This window comes from Hyla sarda, chromosome 1, assembly GCF_029499605.1.
Source record: "Hyla sarda isolate aHylSar1 chromosome 1, aHylSar1.hap1, whole genome shotgun sequence".
Classification (NCBI taxonomy): Eukaryota; Metazoa; Chordata; class Amphibia; order Anura; family Hylidae; genus Hyla; species Hyla sarda.
Window position 1 is genome coordinate 149830930 of NC_079189.1, and position 21034 is coordinate 149851963.

Genomic DNA, 21034 nt, shown 5'->3' on the forward strand with positions numbered 1-21034 from the left:
CACTACACTAACACAAAATAAAATAAAAAGTAAAAAACACTACATATACACATACCCCTACACAGCCCCCCTCCCCCAATAAAAATGAAAAACGTCTGGTACGCCACTCTTTCCAAAATGGAGCCTCCAGCTGTTGCAAAACAACAACTCCCAGTATTGCCGGACAGCCGTTGACTGTCCAGGCATGCTGGGAGTTTTGCAACAGCTGGAGGCACCCTGTTTGGGAATCACTGGCGTAGAATACCCCTATGTCCACCCCTATGCAAGTCCCTAATTTAGGCCTCAAATGCGCATGGCGCTCTCACTTTGGAGCCCTGTCGTATTTCAAGGCAACAGTTTAGGGTCACATATGGGGTATCGCCGTACTTGGGAGAAATTTCTTAACAAATTTTGGGGGGCTTTTTCTCCTTTCACCCCTCATGAAAAGGTGAAGTTGGGGTCTACACCAGCATGTTAGTGTAAAAAAAAAATTTTTTTACACTAACATGCTGGTGTTGCCCCATACTTTTCATTTTGACAAGAGGTAAAAGGGAAAAACGCCCCCCAAAATTTGTAATGCAATTTCTCCCGACTACGGAGATACCCCATATGTGGGCGCAAAGTGCTCTGGGGGCGCACAACAAGGCCCAGAAGGGAGAGTGCACCATGTACATTTGAGGTGATTTGCACAGGGGTGGCTGATTGTTACAGCGGTTTTGACAAACGCAAAAAAAAACAAAACCTCACATGTGACCCCATTTCGGAAACTACACCCCTCACGGAATGTAATGAGGGGTGCAGTGAGAATTTACCCCCCACTGGTGTCTGACAGATCTTTGGAACAGTGGGCTGCGCAAATTAAAAATTTTGTACAGCCCACTGTTCCAAAGATCTGACAGACACCAGTGGGGGGTAAATGCTCACTGTACCCCTTGTTACGTTCCTCAAGGGGTCTAGTTTCCAAAATGGTATGCCATGTGGGGGTTATTTTGCTGTCCTGGCACCATAGGGGCTTCCTAAATGCGACATGCCCCCCGAGCAAAATTTGCTCTCAAAAAGCCAAATATGACTCCCTCTCTTATGAGCATTGTAGTTTGCCCGTAGTGCGCTTCAGGTCAATTTATGGGGTACCTTCATACTCATAAGAGATGGGGTTACAAATTTTGGGGGGTATTTTCTGCTATTAACCCTTGCAAAAATGTGAAATTTGGGGGGGGGAAACACATTTTAGTGAAAATTTTTTTTTTTTTTTACGTATGCAAAAGTCGTGAAACCCCTCTGGGGTATTAAGGCTCACTTTATTTCTTGTTACGTTCCTCAAGGGGTCTAGTTTCCAAAATGGTATGCCATGTGGGTATTTTTTGCTGTCCTGGCACCATAGGGGCTTCCTAAATGCGACATGCCCCCGAGCAAAATTTGCTCTCAAAAAGCCAAATATGACTCCTTCTCTTCTGAGCATTGTAGTTCGCCCGTAGTACACTTCAGGTCAACTTATGGGGTACCTCCATACTCAGAAGAGATGGGGTTACAAATTTTGGGGGGTATTTTCTGCTATTAACCCTTGCATACATGTGAAATTTGGGTGGAAACACACATTTAAGTGACATTTTTAAAACATTTTTTTACATATGCAAAAGTCGTGAAACACCTGTGGGGTATTAAGGCTCACTTTATTCCTTGTTACGTTCCTCAAGGGGTCTAGTTTCCAAAATGGTATGCCATGTGGGTATTTTTTCCTGTTCTGGCACCATAGGGGCTTCCTAAATGCAACATGCCCCCCAAAAACCATTTCAGAAAAACGTACTCTCCAAAATCCCCTCGTCGCTCCTTCGCTTCTGAGCCCTCTACTGTGCCCGCCGAACACTTTACATAGACATATGAGGTATGTGCTTACTCGAGAGAAATTGGGCTACAAATATAAGTATACATTTTCTCCTTTTACCCCTTGTAAAAATTCAAAAATTGGGTCTACAAGAACATGCAAGTGTAAAAAATGAAGATTGTGAATTTTCTCCTTCACTTTGCTGCTATTCCTGTGAAACACCTAAAGGGTTAAAACGCTGACTGAATGTCATTTTGAATACTTTGGGGGGTGCAGTTTTTATAATGGGGTCATTTATGGGGTATTTCTAATATGAAGACCCTTCAAATCCACTTCAAACCTGAACTGGTCCCTGAAAAATTGTGATTTTGGAAATTTTGTGAAAAATTGGAAAATTGCTGCTGAACTTTGAAGCCCTCTGGTGTCTTCCAAAAGTAAAAAATCGTAAATTTTATGATGCAAACATAAAGTGGACATATTGTATATGTGAATAAAAAAAATAATTATTTGGAATATCCATTTTCCTTACAAGCAGAGAGCTTCAAAGTTAGAAAAATGCAAAATTTTCAATTTTTTCATCAAATTTTGGAATTTTTCACTAAGAAACGATGCAAGTATCGACAAAATTTTACCAATAACATAAAGTAGAATATGTCACGAAAAAACAATCTTGGAATCAGAATGATAGGTAAAAGCGTCTTAGAGTTATTAATGCTTAAAGTGACAGTGGTCAGATGTTCAAAAAACGCTCTGGTCCTAAGGTGTAAAATGGCCTGGTCCTTAAGGGGTTAAAGCACATTTCTGAGTGATTTCGGAACTTTTACCTATTCATTTTGATAAACTGGTCCCAGGAAAGCAAAACCAAAGTGAAAAAAAAAATAAAAAAACACAACACAAAATAAGAAATTCCCCCATAAACTTTTGTAAATAAATATATAATATATATAATCTTCAAACTTTCCTCCTTTTTTATGTTATACAGTGGGGCAAAAAAATATTTAGTCAGCTACCAATTGTGCAAGTTCTCCCACTTAAAAAGATGAGAGGCCTGTAATTTAAGAGTCTCCTCTGTCCTCCACTTGTTATCAGTATAAAAGACACCTATCCACAACCTCAAACAGTCACACTCCAAACTCCACTATGGCCAAAACCAAGAGCTGCATTTTTTTTTTAATTACTTTGAAGCTCTCCGCTAATAAGGAAAATGGATATTCCAAATAAATTATATATTAATTCACATATACAATATGCCTACTTTATGTTGGTATCATAAAGTTGACATGTTTTTACTTTTGGAAGACATCAGAGGGCTTCAAAGTGTGTGTGTATGTGTATATATATATATATATATATATATATATTATTATTTATTTTTTTTTCACAAAATTTTCAAAATCAAAATTTTTCAGGGACCAGTTTTGAAGTGGATTTGAAGGGCCTTCTTATTAGAAATACCCCATAAATTACCTCATTATAAAAACCACCCCTCAAAGTATTCAAAATGACATTCAAAAGGTTTCTTAACCCTTTAGGTGTTTCACAGGAATAGCAACAAATTGAAGGAGAAAATCTTCATTTTTTACACTGGCATGTACTTGTAGACGAAGTTTTAGAATTTTTACAAGGGGTAAAAGGAGAGAAATCTTCCTAAAATGTGTAACCCAATTTCTCATACCTCATATGTGTATGTGAAGTGCTCTGTGGGTGCACTAGAGGGCTCAGAAGGGAAGGAACGACAGTGGGATTTTGGAGAGTGAGTTTTTCTGAAATGGTTTTTGGAGGGCATGTCACATTTAAGAAGCCTCTTTGGTCCCAGAACAGCAAAAAAAAAAAACATATGGCATACTATTTTGGAAATTACACCCCTCAAGGAATGTAAGAACGGGTACAGTGAGCCTTAACACCCCCAGATGTTTGACGACTTTTCGTTAAAGTTGGATGTATAAATGATTTTTTTTTTCACTAAAATACTAGTTTTCCCCCAAATTTTACATGTTTACAAGGGGTAATTTGAGTCACATTTGGCTTTTGGAAAGCAAATTTTGCTGAAATGGTTTTTGGGGGGCATGTCGCATTTAGGAAGCCCCTATGGTGCCAGACCAGTAAAAAAAAAAGACACATGGCATACTATTTTGGAAACTACAGTGGTCCCTCAACATAAAATGGTAATTCTTTCCAAATGAACCGTCGTTTCTTGAAACCATCGTATGTTGAGGGATCCGTGCAGTGTTAAATATAGGAAGGTATACTCTCCAGTCCCCGCCACTCCGGACCGTCACCTCTGCCCTGGTTGTCGCCGTCCATCGCTGTCGCCGCGTCCCCATGGCGTCTCCGCTGTCCGGGATCATCGTTCCTCATCGCTGTCATCACGTCGCTACACACGCCGCTCCTATCGGATGACGGGACGGCGTGCGCAGCGACGTGATGACGACGATGGAGAGCGACGGCGATGCAGAAGATCCCAAAGAGGACGGTCCGGAGCGCCGGGGACATGTAAGTGATCGTCACCAAACCACATGGGGCACCTTAAACGGCTATCCGGTGGCAGCTGAAGCAGTCTGCGCTGCCGGATAGCCGTTTATGTGATGGCCCCGACATACAAAAGCATTGTATGTTGACGCTGCCTTCAACATGCCATGGCCTCTGAGAGGCCATTGTATGTTGAAATTATCGTAGGTTGGGGGGTCACTGTACTCCCCTCAAGAAATGTAACAAGGGGTACAGTGAGCCTTAACACCTCACAGGTGTTTGACGACTTTTTGTTAAAGTTGGATGTGTAAATTACGGGAAACAAAATTGCACTAAAATTAAAGTTTTTCCCCAAATTTAACATGTTTACAAGGGGTAATAGGAGAAAATGACCCCCAAAATTTGTATGTATGAAGTATGGAAATACCCCATGTGTGGACGTCAAGTTCTCTGCTGGCACACTACAATGCTCGGAAGAGGAGGAGCGCCATTGAGCTTTTGGAGAGAGAATTCGTTTGGAATGGAAGTCAGGGGCCATGTGCATTTACAAAGCCCCCCGTGGTGCCAGAACAGTGGACCCTCCCCCACATGTGACCCCATTTTGGAAACTACACCCCTCACAAAATGTAATAAGGGGTGCAGTGAGTATTTACACCCCACTGGCGTTTTACAGATCTTTGGAACAGTGGGCTGTGCAAATGAAAAATTAAATTTTTCATTTTCACGGACCACTGTTACAAAAATATGTCAGACACCTGTGGGGCGTAAATGCTCACTGTACCCCTTATTACATTACATGAGGGGTGTAGTTTCCAAAATGGGGTCACATGCTGGGGGGTCAACTGTTCTGGCACTATGGGGGCTTTGTAAACACACATGGCCTTCAATTCTGGACAAATTTTCTCTTCAAAATCACAATGGTGCTCCTTCTCTTCTGAGCATTGTAGTTCGCCTGCAGAGCACTTTATATCCACATATGGGGTATGTTTGTATGTTTTGGGGTGCTTTTTTCCTATTATCCCTTGTGAAAATGAAAAATTTAAGGGAAAACCAGCATTTTAGTTCAAAAATGTTATTTTTTTTCAATTTCACATCCAACTTTAATGAAAATTCTTCATCACAGGGGAGTTAAGGCTCACTATACCCCTTGTTACATTCTGTGAGGGGTGTAGTTTCCAAAATGGGGTCACATGTGGGTATTCATTTTTTTGCGTTTATGTCAGAACCGCTGTAAAATCAGCCACCCCTGTGCAAATCACCAATTTAGGTCTCAAATGTACATAGTGCGCTCTCACTCCTGAGCCTTGTTGTGCGCCCACAGAGCATTTTACGCCCACATATGGGGTATTTCCATACTCAGGAGAAATAGCGTTACAAATTTTGGGGGTCTTTTTTTTTTTTTTTTTCTCTCCCTTTTACCGCTTGTGAAAATAAAAAGTATGGGGCAACACCAGCATGTTAGTGTAAAAAATGAATTTTTTTTTACACTAACAGGCTGGTGTAGACCCCAACTTTTCCTTTTCATAAGGGGTAAAGGGAGAAAAAGCCCCCCAAAATTTGTAGTGCAATTTTTCCCGAGTACGGAAATACCCCATATGTGGTCCTAAGCTGTTTCCTTGAAATACGACAGGGCTCCGAAGTGAGAGAGCGCCATGCGCATTTGAGGACTAAATTAGGGATTGCATAGGGGTGGACATAGGGGTATTCTACGCCATTGATTCCCAAACAGGGTGCCCCCAGCTGTTGCTAAACTCCTAGCATGCCTGGGCAGTCAGTGGCTGTCCGGAAATGCTGGAAGTTGTTGTTTTGCAACAGCTGGAGGCTCCATTTTGGAAACACTGCTGTACGATACGTTTTTCATTTTTTTAGGTGGGGGACAGTGTAAGGTGGGTGTATGTGTAGTTTTTTACCCTTTATTATGTGTTAGTGTAGTTTTTTTAGGGCACAATCGCACTGGCGGGCGTTTACAGTGATTTTCCCGCTAGGAGTTTGCTCTGCTGCTCAAACTTCAAGCAGGAAACTTACTGTAAACCAGCCCGTGTGAATGTACCATCACGGGGGGGGGGGGGGGGGGGGGGAACCTACAGCTGTTTCAAAACTATAACTCCCAGAATGTACTGACAGACCATGCATGCTGGGAGTTGTACTTTTGCATTAGCTGGAGGCACACTGGTTGGAAAACTTTTAGTTTGGTTCTGTTACCGAAAAGCATGCTGGGAGATGTAGTTATGCAACAGCTGGAGGTACGCAACTACAACTTCCAGCATGCCGAGACAGCTGTTTGCTGTTTGGGCATGCTGGGATTTGCAGTTTTGCAACATCTGGAAGACTACAGTTTAGAGACCACTGCACAGTGATCTCCAAACTGTGGCCCTCCAGATGTTGCAAAACTATAAATCCCAGTATGCCCAGACAACAAACTGCTGTGTGGGCATGCTCAAAGTTGTAGTTTTGCAAGATCTAGAGGGCCACATTTTATAGACCACTGCTCAGTGATCTAAAAAATGTAGCCCTCCAGCTGTTGCAAAACTGCAAATCCCAGCATGCCCAAACAGCAAACAGCTGTCTGGGCATGCTGGGAGTTGTAGTATTGCAACATCTTGAGGGCTACAGTTTGGAGACCACTATACAGTGGTCTCTAAACTGTAGCCCTCAAGATGTTGCTAGGCAACTCACCAGCTTCCGTAGGATCCAGGGAGCTGCATCGCCATCCTCTGCTGCCGCTGATCACCGCCACCGATGGGTAAGTGGACTTTGGCACCGGTCCCCGTCGGTTTCCCTTTTCTGCCCAGCCTACTGTGGGTGGGCACAATGGAGGAACCCAAATTTAACCCCCGCCCCGATCTGCTATTGGTCGTCGCTTCTTAACGACCAATAGCAGGGATAGGAAGGGTGGCACGACATGATGACCCCCTTGGCATTTGCGCGGGGTGCTTGCTGATCGATACCAGCTGTCTCCCCGGTCCGGTTCCTTCCTGGCGTGCAGCGGGGACCGAAATTCCCATGGGCATACAGGTACGCCCTGGGTCCTTAAGTTCCAGGGTGTCAGGGCATACCTGTACGCACCTGGGTCCTTAACTGGTTAAAAATGTTGCAGTATAGTGACATTTTATTTTATAGATGTAATTTAAATGCATGTATTTTTGTTAATATAGTCTTTTACAATATAATACAGCTATTCACAAACTGTTTATAGGCCTCCACACACCTCCTAATATCGCAATTCACAAACTGGTTATAGGTCTCCACACACCTCCCAATATCGGTATTCACAAACTTGTTATAGGTCTTCACACACCTCCTAAGATCACTATTTTCAAACTGGTTATAGCTGTATATAAAACTTGGTATAGCTATTCACAAACCTTGTAATATAGCTCTCCACACCACTCTGTAGAGCTCTCTTCACACTTCCATAGAGCAAAACAGTTCTTCCCCCTGAATTCTGTGTAGAGACCTGAAAACGTGATTTTGGCACAGGTGCACCAAATTTATGAAAGCACGTGTGCCATAATGATGAACTCGGCGCACGTCAGCAAAAAATGAAAGGGAAAAAACTATGTGAGAAAACCGTCCACAAAAGCAATCTTTCATAAATGTCCCCCTTTATCTTTATGTAAGCATAATCACCGACACTTCAGGCACACATGCTCTGCTGCTTGTATGCAAACTGTACTTTTTCAGTGAGCCATGCAAAGTGCTAGTAGCTTGCCCACAAGCAGCGTGTCGGAAGTGTCAGTCACAGAGCTAAAAGCAGGGCGAGAGAGGAGACTCTACTCTGAGCTGTAAAAGGTGTAACGGAGCTAGATGTGGATCCTCTAACCTGTGTGGCTGATGGACTCGGACTGTGTCGGGGAGTCTAAGGTGCTGCTGGTCTTTTCACCAGAGCCCGCCGCTAGGCAGGATGGACTTGCTGCTGCAGGAGACACCTAGGTCGCTACCCCCGACACGGCTCGACCACACAGGTAGCTGGGAAAGGCGAGGTACAGGAGGATAAGTCAGTAGCGTAGTAAACGTAGCAGAAGGTCAGGGCAGGTGGCAAAGGTGCGGAGTCAAATAACGTAGCGGAAGGTCTGGGTAAACAGACAAAGCACATAGGCTATAGGGTACGCTTAATCTCAGGCTAGGGGCACTGAAGATCCGTCAGGGCGTACTGGCCCTTTAAATCTCAGAGCTCCATTGCGCGCGCTCCCCCCAGGAGACGGGGGGGGGGGCGCACGCGACAGAGCTGAGACACAGGAGCGGAAGCGGCAGCAGTACAGGTTGAGAGACGGGCCGGAATTTGCATAGGGGCGCGTCCCGCGATGCGCATCCCGGCCCCGCCGGTAGTAGGGACAATATGCTCATTGTCGACATGTGCGGCCGGAGCGCAGGCTGTAACAAAAGGCAGATGAGACCATCCCTTTTAATAAAGAATACATATATTATTTAATAAATGTCAGTTTAGCTGTAAGTTTCTCTTTAAATATAAATAGTGGCAAGAGAATTAAAAAAAGAGGGAAAAAAAAGGAAAAATAGTTTAAAAATTAAAAGGAAAAAGGAAAAAAGGAAAAATTAGGACATTTTTGGGGAACAAGAACTGTAGGCACATCTGGGACATATAGCACTTTTTTTTTTTTATATAGCTTTATGTATCTGATTATAAAGCTCTTACATTGGCAGCTGAGCCACTAGTTTCCTCAACAGAAATTAAATATACTTTGTATTAATTCCTTGCACTGCCTTTTGTAACAATAAAATACAACCAGCTTAAGAGTCTAAGAGTTTGGTTGCTTGCAGGTATTGGCATTGTTACCAAAAAGCATAAATATTCCAGCAGTGGGCATAGTACATAGATGGCTTATCACTTTTTATTCTCTGCACACACACTCTTAATCCTCTGATCTTTAATTAGCAGTTCCAATTTACAATGTAATTGACTTCTTTCAACAGTTTTAATAGGCTTTGAAGGAGCAAACCCGAATACCAGACCGAGGACACAAATAGCATCTTCTCCTACGGGAAATAAAATGTGAACTTTACAAGTAGCAGGTGAATTTCAAGTATTACAAATACAATAGGTGATCATTTGATATGTACAACCATATGGCATTTGCCAGATTTCTTTTGTATGAAATCTCTCTATATTTGTCTATCCTCCTTCCACTTTCCTTTAGCTTAACTATATTGTATATTAAATAAGACACCAGAGCATTAAAACATGTACGTGGATAAAAAATGGAGTGATTTACCCAGAAATCCATTCTACAGTGTTGAAGACTAGATGCCATCTATAAGTGTTCAAAATTGCTAGTCAAGCATATCAATATGCAGCATAAGCCTTTTTGTAATATTACTGGAGACACATTTTGATCTCAGTAGGAATATTAGTATAGCAGAATAATTACAGTTGGAAAAACTTTCCCTCTTGACCTAATTTTTCCCTTAAAGGGCAGCTGCAGTGAAATAAACGTATCCCTTATCCGCAGGATAGGGGATAAGTGTCTGATCGCAGGGGGTCCGACTGTTTGGACCCTCTGCGATCTCCCGAATGGGGCCCCGGCTAATGAGTGTGTTGTTGAGCTCACTGAGCTCGATGGACATGCGCCCCCCCCTCCAATAGAACACCTCTCCCATAGAACTACATGGAAAAGGTATGCCAGGGCCCCGTGCAGTAGATCGCAGGGGGTCCCAGTGTTCAGACCCCCTGTGATCAGACACTTATCCCCTATCCTGTGAATAGGGGATAAGTTTATTTTATTGCAGATTTCCTTTAATGGAAAACATTACATGTCATTGATGTTAGCACCCCTATAGGCCATCAAAATATTAGAATTTAAATGCTGGGGCACATTTTTAGTTAATTGAATTGCTCATTTCTATAAAATAAAGCAAGCATAAACTTAAATTTCCTGGCTTAAAGTCTCTTAACCCATTCATCAGACATAAATGTATATCCTGGTGCCCTGGTACACTTACGTCCTGATCAGCCTTCGGAGTTCAGGACCTCACCACTAATGGCAGACATTAGTGGTCACGCTGATGCCTACCATTTAACCTTTAGATCCAAAGATCAATACTGATCATAGCATCTACAGGACACTAATCGAACCACTCACAGCACGATTTCTGGAGTCCGATTAGTTAAAATAGTGGATAGAGATCCCCTCACCAGTGTGTGTCGCTCAGCTGTGATCTTCTTGTATGGTCTGCCTTTTGGCAGACTGCACAAGGGAAGCGCCAATATTACTGATCAGTGCTATGCCATTGGATAGAACTGTGAAGAGCAGGCAAAGAAAATGGTTCCCCTGAATATAGGCGCTAGTCCCAGTGGGTCAGCTACATAAACTTTATTGCAACGCGTTTCGATCCCAGACTGGGATCTTCGTCATGCCTGACAAAGATCCCAGTCCAGGATTAAAATGCATTGCAATAAAGTCTATGTATCGGACCCACTGGGACTAGTGCCATTATTCAGGGGAACCGTTTTTTTTGGCTGCTCTTCACGTATCCAGACCGGACTGGCTGATGTAACTCCTGGGAGATTCCCTTTGGCGGCTGTCCTGCAAGTTTCTTTCCACAAGCCACTGTAGGTGTTGTGCAACACCTAAGGGTATCGGCCCTGTATTATCTCCCATTTTCCACCCACCATAGCGATCTTCACTAGGAGCGTACCCTGTTGTGTTTTTTTTCCCCCTATCTCCCAACTGCTTAGAGCTGAGCAGTAATAGCAATCGAAATATTGCTATTAAAGGGAAACTGACAGGCTGTTCACTCGCACTAAACCCAATATACTGGGTTAAAGTAAGTCTGATCGCGGAGGAGTCCGACCGCTGGGATCCCCGCATTCTCTGCCTGGCACCCTGGCTCTCTGCCTCCCATGAAAGAGCTTAGGTTGCTTTAAGTAAATCATACTTACCTGCCTGATCTGCAGCGCCCTATCTCCACTGATAAGCGCTTTTTGGTGCTTGTCTTGACACACAGGAAATGCCTGCACAGCAATGTACTGGCTGCAGTGATTGAGTAGTCATCCTTCAGGGAGGGGATGCTGTTCTCTCAGCAACAGCTATTGTGTGTATGCACTAGCAAGATACAGCAGTCGGCACCCCCCAGATCCCAATGCTTTTATTTAGCAAAATCCTAGAGTCTGTCTCAACCAGAGGGAACGAGTAAATAGTAGTGCTCAAAATTCTTAGATACAAGCTATAAAGTCTATTAGAAAATGGGTGCCTTTTTGTTTTATTTCACAGGTAACAAACAGTACAGGACAATCAGGACAAACACCCAGAGTAGCAGGCTATATCGACTTCACGTAATTAATCTGGAAGTACCAGGTGTGCAGCTTCTGACCAGCAAGATGCCGCTGTCATGTTTGACAGCAGTATCTAGATGGTTAAATGACCTGCATAGGGTTTAGCTCTGTTGGTGACTGTTGTTGTCAATGCCAGATAACAGCTCCTGAGCCCGCTCCATATCTGCTCCAACTCTGATATTAACGCATTTATCAAATTATTGTTATTTACTATTTATAAAGATATTGGCATTTTTCTGTTTGCTTCCAGTAGGCATTTAAAAAAAAAAGTTACAACAAAAAGTACAGGCATGTTGGTTGACACTTTTGAATTTAATTTTTCAGCAATGATAAAACATTATTTTGTGTAAATATGGTGACAAAGTGACAGTTACTATTCTGTTTTTTCTTTATGTTCTGATTTATTTTTAATCTTTTCAATTTGATTTATTTTTTGTGGAAATCCTCTTTAATAAAATTGTAAATAAACACATTTACCATTTAAACATAGCTTTTTTTAATATGTGGTATAAAAGTAATAAATAGATTTATTACTATTAGTGTTGCCAAACATGGCCATGTAGATGTTTGTACAGATTGTCCCAATTTTTATCGTAAGGGGAAAACTAATCAATAAAATAACAATTATATGGAGACTGTGGCATTGTTTTGCATGTTTAATTGTTTTCAGAACAGTTTATTTAACCAAACCACATAATACTGACATGTAAATATAGGTTAAGCTGTGCGGTGATGGTGTTGTCTTTGTTTGCCAGCTGCCTTGATAAAAAGTTCAAGAATGAATGCCTTAAAAGAAACCAACATTGTGTTTATTTATTTTTTTATTTATTTTTGATATAACAGTTTTTTTTTGTTTTTTTTTTCTTGTAGATGGTGCCAGGAGAGGGGAAGTTGGAGAAGCCAGTGAAGAAGAAAACTGGTTTGGGACAAACTCAGAAACACCATCTGAAGATTCCTTTGGTGATGTACAAGACCATTTTAAATTGTCTCCTACTGATAGGGGTCGAGAGTCGCCCACATCTCCTGATACATCTTTAGGAAGTGCTACTCCAAGTTTAAATGCTGATCTCGGATTTTTTGAAAATGAGGTTTTTAAAGATGCCTCTCATTGTAAAGAACAGTTGTCGACATCAGCATCCTCTGTGGATGAGGATGATCAAACCAGTGTGAATAAGCCATTAAGTAGTAATCTTCGACGGTTACTGGAAGCTGGCTCTGTTCAGCTGGCATCTGAAGTGTCTACAAATGGCAGGGAAGATCCACCAGGTCTACAGTTTTCTCCTTCATCTCATCATGCAAAGCAGTTGAGTGTTCTTGCCAGAAAACTTGCTGAAAAACAGGAAAACAGTGATCAATATGGGGCCGTACCCACTAACCGGTTTATATGGAGCCAGGATAAATGGCTACAAAACTCAAATAACACATGTGGTCTCTCACCAGATTCTGCAATCCTTAAACTAAAAGCTGCTGCTAATGCTGTCCTCCAAGACCAATCACAAATGAGAACTGAAGAAACTCTAAGGTTTGAGACCTTCACTTCACCATTCAGTTCCCAGTCAGCTAGCTCCACATTAGCAGCTTTATCTAAGAAAGTTAGTGAGCGAGGTATGACATCAGGTCAAGAGCGTCATTCTCCAGCTGGCCCATTCCTTTCCTTGGCATCAATGACCTCGTCCGCAGCATTACTTAAGGAGGTTGCTGCACGTGCTGCTGGCAGTATGCTTGCAGAGAAAAAAAAGCCCCACATTTCAGAAGACCCACTACCACTGCCAGAAGATAAACAAGAAAAGGGAACTACAGTCCAGTCCTTAGAGCTGTTATTACTCCCTTCACCAAAAGGAAGATCTTCAAAATCTGGAAGTCAAGGTACAAATATATATATATATATATATTTTTTTATATACAGATAAAGGACTGTGCAGGTTGCCTTGCTTCCACTAACCAAGAATCTATTTGTAATTTAGACAATGGGTTGTATGATTTGAACTGTGAAGGGTTCTTGTGTCTAAGTTACACCAACTTTGTTATATACTGTTAGCATCCTTTCCAGGATATACTGCAAGCTGTAGTTAGTTAATCTACATCAGATGTTCAGTTCTTGCTAATCATCTGTACTGGGCACATGTGTGGGACCTCTTTGTCATACTAGGGGTCTCCCTCTTCTTCGATATGGTTAAATCCCTGATGAAATATGGCATCTTATGCCATGATAAACACGTTGGATGTTGTAATCTACACTAGCTATAACCGTAGGCTCTAATTTTGCTTGTGTTTCAATGTATTTAATACTATGGCGTGGCTCATACTGCGGAATCTCTGGACGGAAAAAATTTATTATGATCTTATTTATTAAGGGTACACTTATTAACGACTTGAAGCCTGTGAAACCCAAACTAACTAAAAATATATTTAACGGAGGTGAGAATTTTTTTTAAAATTAATAAACAGTTATGCAGGATCGAAGATTGCTTAATTTTTTGGTCTTTTATTCATTAGGGTTAGGAAATGTGTTCAGATTGATTTGGTTTATACATTGCCTTCAAATTTGAAGTTGCAGTTGTTTCTCATGTTGCCTAAAACATACTGTGCATTCTATAGAATACCGAAAAAATGTGTACAGATTAATTTATAAATGGCCTTCAAGTTTAATGATATAGAACACCTTTTGTCTACTCAATACCTCCAGAACATATATTGTACAATAGTGTCAGTACCAATACTTTCATTACTGGGACAACTGTCAAATAAAATCTGGCACTACCAAAGTGTCAGTAGTGAACTATGGCCTGCTCAGATATCAGAAAGTAAAGTCATATAACTTATTTCAAATTTTGAATGAGATACCAAAGAAATATAGATGCTAAGACTGTTCTGTGTCCTCTATTGTGCAGCAGCATCCATGAAATGGGCAGTGTGCAAACTCCAGCCCACTGCAGGCGAAGATGTATTAATTAACAAAAAAAAGAAAACACAGGGCCAAAGCTAGGCATACACATTAGATCAGGGCTTCAAAATGTATGCTATTGTGTTTATGGAGATAAATATTCAATTTCCCCATCATATTCCCATTACCCTTTATATGCTCATTCCCCCTCATGTACCCATTCCCCTCATTTGCTTACCCACCCCTATTTCTTGTTCATTGAGTGAACATGAAAAGGAGGGGATTTAATATGAATTGGGGAGCAATTAACTTAATCTCTCTTCCATTTTATTTACCATATCTGGCTTGGATTCTGCACATAGTCCCGTTGCTCCCTCCCTTGTGGCTACACTGCACAATAGAGCGCTGGGAGAATGGGGCTTTAAAGGGGTATTCCAGGCAAAACCTTTTTGTTATATATATTAACTGGCTCCGGAAAGTTAAACAGATTTGTAAATTATTTCTATTAAAAAATCTTACTGCTCAATGATGATGTCACGTCCCGGGAGCTGTGCATGATGGGAAAATATCCCCATAGGAAATGCACAGCTCCCGGGATGTGAGTCATCAGAGAGCAGTTAGACAGAAAACAACAACTCAACTTCAGAAGCTAATAACTATTGGAAGGATTAAGATTTTTTTAATAGAAGTAATTTACAAATCTGTTTAACTTTTCAGAGCCAGTTGATATATTAACCCCTTAAGGACACAGCCCATTTTCACCTCTAGGACGCAGCCCTTTTTTGCACATCTGACCACTGTCACTTTAAACATTAATAACTCTGGAATGCTTTTACTTATCAATCTGATTCCGAGATAGTTTTTTCGTGACATATTCTACTTTAACATAGTGGTAAATTTTTGTGGTAACTTGCATCCTTTCTTGGTGAAAAATCCCAAAATTTTATGAAAAAATTGAAAATTTTGCATTTTTCTAACTTTGAAGCTCTCTGTAAGGAAAATGGATATTCCAAATATTTTTTTTTTTGGATTCACATATACAATATGTCTACTTTATATTTTCATCATAAAATGTATGAGTTTTTACTTTTGGAAGACACCAGAGGGCTTCAAAGTTCAGCAGCAATTTTACAATTTTTCACAAAATTTTCAAACTCGCTATTTTTCATGGACCAGTTCAGGTTTGAAGTGGATTTGAAGGGTCTTCATATTAGAAATACCCCATAAAAGACCCCATTATAAAAACTACACCCCCCAAAGTATTCAAAATGACATTCAGTAAGCGTTTTAACCCTTTAGGTGTTTCACAGGAAAAGCAGCAAAGTGAAGGAGAAAATTCAAAATCTTCATTTTTTACACTTGCATGTTCTTGTAGACCCAATTTTTGAATTTTTACAAGGGGTAAAAGGATAAAATTTATACTTGAATTTGTAGCCCAATTTCTCTTGAGTAAGCACATGCCTCATATGTCTATGTAAATTTTTCGGCGGGCGCAGTAGAGGGCTCAGAAGCGAAGGAGCGACAAGGGGATTTTGGAGAGTACGTTTTTCTGAAATGGTTTTTTGGGGGCATGTTGCATTTAGGAAGCCCCTATGGTGCCAAAACAGCAACAAAAAAAAACACATGGCATACCATTTTGGAAACTAGACCCCTTGAGGAACGTAACAAGGAATTAAGTGAGCCTTAATACCCCACAGGTGTTTCATGACTTTTGCATATGTAAAAAAAAAAAAAATTATTTTCACTAAAATGTGTGTTTCCCCCCAAATTTCACATTTTTGCAAGGGTTAATAGCAGAAAATACCCCCCAAAATTTGTAACCCCATCTCTTCTGAGTATGGAGGTACCCCATAAGTTGACCTGAAGTGCATTACGGGCGAACTACAATGCTCAGAAGAGAAGGAGTCATATTTGGCTTTTTGAGAGCAAATTTTGCTCAGGGGGCATGTCGCATTTAGGAAGCCCCTATGGTGCCAGGACAGCAAAAAAAAACGACATGGCATACCATTTTGGAAACTAGACTCCTTGAGGAACGTAACAAGGGATAAAGTGAACCTTAATACCCCACAGGTGTTTCCCGACTTTTGCATAAGTAAAAAAAAAAATTTTTTTTTTACCAAAAATGCTTGGTTTAGCAAAAATTTTACATTTTTAAAAAAGGTAATAGCAGAAAATACCCCCCAAAATTTGAAGCCCAATTTCTCCCGATTCAGAAAACACCCAATATGGGGATAAAAAGTGCTCTGCTGGCGCACTACAGGTCTCAGAAGAGAAGTAGTCACATTTGGCTTTTTGGAAGCAAATTTTGCTCTGGGGGCATGCCGCATTTAGGAAGCACCTATGGTGCCAGGATAGAAAAAAAAACCCACATGGCATACCATTTTGGAAACTAGACCCCTTGGGGAACGTAACAAGGGGTAACGTGAACCTTAATACCCCACAGGTGTTTCACGACTTTTGCATATGTAAAAAAAAAAATATTTTTTACACTAAAATGCTTGTTTTCCCCCAAATTTTACATTTTTACAAGGGATAATAGCAGAAAATACCCCCCAAAATTTGTAACCCCATCTCTTCTGAGTATGGAAATACCCAATAAGTGGACGTGAAGTGCACTGGGGGCGAACTACAATGCTCAGAAGAGAAGGAGCATCATTGAGCTTTTGGAGAGAGAATTTGGCCATGTGCATTTCCAAAGCCCCCCCCGTGGTGCCAGAACAGTGGACCCCCCCACATGTAACCCCATTTTTAAAACTACACCCCTCACGGAAGGTAATAAGGGGTGCAGGGAGAATTTAAACCCCACTGGCATTTGACGGATCTTTGGAACAGTGGGCTGTGCAAATTAAAAATTTTATTTTTCATTTTCACAGACCCCTGTTTCAAAGATCTGTCAGACACCTGTGGGGTGTAAATGCTCACTGTACCCCTTGTTACATTCCGTGAGGGGTGTAGTTTCCAAAATGGGGTCACATGTGGGTATGTATTGTTTTGCACTTATGTCAGAACCGCTGTAAAATCAGCCACCCCTGTGCAAATCACCAATTTAGACCTCAAATTTACATGGTGCACTCTCCCTTCTGGGCCTTGTTGTGCGCCCCCAGAACACTTTGCGCCCACATATGGGGTATCTCCGTCCTCAGGAGAAATTGCATTACAAATTTTGGAGGCTTTTTTTCTTTTACCGCTTGTGAAATTTTAAAGTATGGGGCAACACCAGTATGTTAGTGTACAAAAATGTTTTTTTTTACACTAACATGCTGGTGTAGACCCCAACTTTACCTTTTCATAAGGGGTAAAAGGAGAAAAAGCCCCCCAAAATTTGTTAGGCAATTTCTCCCGAGTACGGAAATACCCCATATGTGGCCCTAAACTGTTGCCTTGAAATACGCCAGGGCTCCGAAGTGAGAGAGCGCCATGTGCATTTGAGGCCTAAATTAGGGATTTGCATAGGGGTGGACATAGGGGTATTCTACACCAGTGATTCTCAAACAGGGTGCCTCCAGCTGTTGCTAAACTCCCAGCATGCTTGGACAGTCAATGGCTGTCCGGAAATGCTGGGAGTTTTTGTTTTGCAACAGCTGGAGGCTCCGTTTTGGAAACACTGCTGTAGGATACGTTTTTCATTTTTATTGGGGGGGAAGGGGTGGTGGTGGGGGGGGCAGTGTACGTGTGTATATGTAGTGTTTTACTCTTTATTTTATGTTAGTGTAGTGTTTTTAGGTTACATTCACACTGACGGCGGATTACACTGAGTCTCCCGCTAGGAGTTTGAGCTGCGGCTGCAGCTCAAACTTGAAGCAGGGAACTCACTGTAATCCGTCGCCAGTGTGAATGTAACCTGTACATTCACATGGGAGGGGGGGGGGGGGGGGGAACTACAACTCCCAGCATGCACTGACAGAACGTGCATGCTGGGAGTTGTAGTTTTGCAACAACTGGAGGCACACTGGTTGGAAAATACTGAGTTAGGTAACAGAACCTATTACCTAACTCGGTATTTCCCAACCAGTGTGCCTCCAGCTGTTGCAGAACTACAACTCTCAGCATGTACTGATTGCCAAAGGGAATGCTGGGAGATGTAGTTATGCAACAGCTGGAGGCACGCAAGTACAACTCCCAGCATGCCGAGACAGCCATTTGCTGTTCCTGAATGCTGGGAGTTGTAGTTTTGCAAGATTTAGAGGGGTTCAGGCTGGAGATCACTGGCAGTGGTCTCTAAACTGTGGCCCTCCAGATGTTGCAAAACTACAAATCTCAGCATGCTAAGACAGCAAACTGCTGTCTGGGCATGCTGGGAGTTGTAGTTTTGTAATATCTGGAGGGCTACAGTTTAGAGACCACTGTCAGTGATCTCCAGCCTGAACCCCTCTAAATCTTGCAAAACTACAACTCCCAGCATGCCAACACAGCAAACAGCTGTCAAGGCATGGTGGGAGTTGTAGTTTTGCAACATCTGGAGGGCGACAGTTTAGAGACCACTCTCTAAACTGTCGCCCTGCAGATGTTGTTAGGCAACAGACTCTGCACACGCGGCGTCATACTTACCTCCACCGCTGCCGTAATCACAGCCGCCGCCGCCGCCGGGTAAGTGACCGCCGCTGCCGCCGCCGCCGCTATTACACGGTTCCCCCCGCTGTGCCCGGACACCGATGCGTGGGCATAGCGGGGGGAACCGAACTTTAACCCCCCCGCCTCCAGTCTGCTATTGGTCGGCCGCTCCGCCGATCAATGGCAGGGATAGGAGGGGTGGCAACCCTGCCACCTCACTCCTATCTCTTCAAGGGGGATCGAGGGTGTCTTGGACACCCTCGATCCCCCTTATTTTATTGCGGCGCCGCGATTGATGGGCAGGGGGAGAGCGCTCCCGCTGCAAACACCGTAGATGCCGTGATCAGAACTGATCACGGCATCTATGGGGTTAATGCTGCCGGGACCGGCGCGATCGCGGCCCCGGCAGCTGCGGTGGGACTCCGGCTGTGATTGACAGCTGAGTCCCACCCGCGATCTCCTGCGCTGCCCGTGGCAGAGCAGGAGATCGCTTGGACGTATGCATACGTCCATTTGCGCGAACGTGTAATTCGCCTGGACGTATGCATACGTCCAATAGCGGGAAGGGGTTAAAAAAGGGTTTGGCCTGGAAAACCCCTTCAAACTGGTACTCCAGAGGAAATAAAAATATTTTTCAATCAACTGATGCCCGAAAGTTATACAGATTTTATAAATTACTTTTATTTAAAAATCTTTAGCCTTTCAGTACTTATCAGCTGCTGTATGCTCCAGAGAAAGTTCTGTATTTCTTTCCAGTCTGACAACAGTGCTCTCTGCTGCCAGGAACTGTCCAGTAAATGTCTGTGTCAGGAACTGTCCAGTAAATGTGCAATTTCCCATAGTGAACCTTTTCTGCTCTGGACAGTTCCTGACACGGACAGAGGCGGCAGCAGAGAGCACTGTGGTCAGACTGGAAAGAACTACACAACTTTTTTCTTTTTATATTTTTTGGGGGAAAATCCCGGTTTGTCCTAGCAGCTTCCTCATCACCCTGTAGCTCCACAGCCTGCTGCTGAACCTCCTATCCCATGACTATAAAAAACACATATTTAGCAAAACCTTGCCTGTGCTCCACTGTCCCCCTTCTCCTCCTCTTCCAGTTCAGCCCCCACAGGGCTCATGTGGCCGTGAGATGTAAGCACCATGTCTCCAGTGCCCTGACCAGCCATCATTTCCAACACGTGTTGTAGGAAATGAAGCAGTGGAATGACATAATTCATCCTGGAATTCTGGCGACTGACTAATAATGTGGCTTCCTCAAAGGGCCTGAGCAAACGGAAGGTGTCGCATATGAGTTGCCACTGGTTGACATTGAAGTTACACAGGGGAGTCCCCCTATCTGATTGGATTATCAAGAAATCTGTGATGGCTTTTCTCTGTTCGTATAGTTGGTTCAACATATGAAGGGTGGAATTCCAACGTGTGGAAACGTGGCAGATCAGACTATGTTGGGGGATGTCGTTCTGATGCTGCAGCTCAAGGAGCGTGTGCTTTGCAGTGTACGAGTGGCTGAAGTGCATGCAAAGTTTCCTTCCTATTGTTAGGATGTCTTGCAGATGGGGGGAACACTTTAGGAACCACTTGGCAACCAGATTGAACACGTGTGCCATGCAGGGCGCATGGCTCAGGCTTCCATGAAGCAGCACAGACAAGATGTTCTTCCTGTTGTCAGTCACCATGGTTCCCATTTCCCGTTTTCGTGGAGTAAGCCAGGATTCCATTTCTTGATGAAAGACTTTTAGCAGTTCCTCCCCTGTGTGACCCCGTTTGCCAAGGCAAACCATGTGAAGAACAGCGTGACACCGCTGTGCTCTGCACACATGGTATGCTAAAGGGGTACTGAGACTTATCCGTGCAGTGGAGGCTGAGGACACGGTGGAGGATGAGAAGGCTGAGTCGCACAATGTCTCAGGACCAATGGCCTGAGAGCGTAGAGGTGGAAGCTGGGTGACCTGTCCAAGTTGCTGTTGTGGCTGTGCAGGAACTACATTCATCCAGTGGGCCGTAAAGGTATATTGTCCCTGACCGTAATTACAGC

At 42.8% G+C, this 21034-nt stretch overlaps 1 protein-coding gene and 1 long non-coding RNA gene across 3 annotated transcripts in view; one reads left to right on the top strand and one right to left on the bottom strand.

The window, feature by feature from the left end:
• ZNF827 (zinc finger protein 827) overlaps positions 1 to 21034 on the top strand; it is a 183746-nt gene that overhangs the window by 47179 nt on the left and 115533 nt on the right. For both annotated transcript variants that reach the window (XM_056562852.1, XM_056562851.1), the window contains exon 2: positions 12432 to 13427. In XM_056562852.1, coding sequence (XP_056418827.1) covers positions 12432 to 13427 — 996 coding nt within the window. The remainder of the gene's footprint in view (positions 1 to 12431; positions 13428 to 21034) is intronic.
• LOC130359438 (uncharacterized) overlaps positions 12766 to 21034 on the bottom strand; it is a 32891-nt gene continuing 24622 nt past the window's right edge. The window contains exon 3 of the long non-coding RNA XR_008890170.1: positions 12766 to 12890. This is a non-coding gene — a long non-coding RNA (uncharacterized LOC130359438). The remainder of the gene's footprint in view (positions 12891 to 21034) is intronic.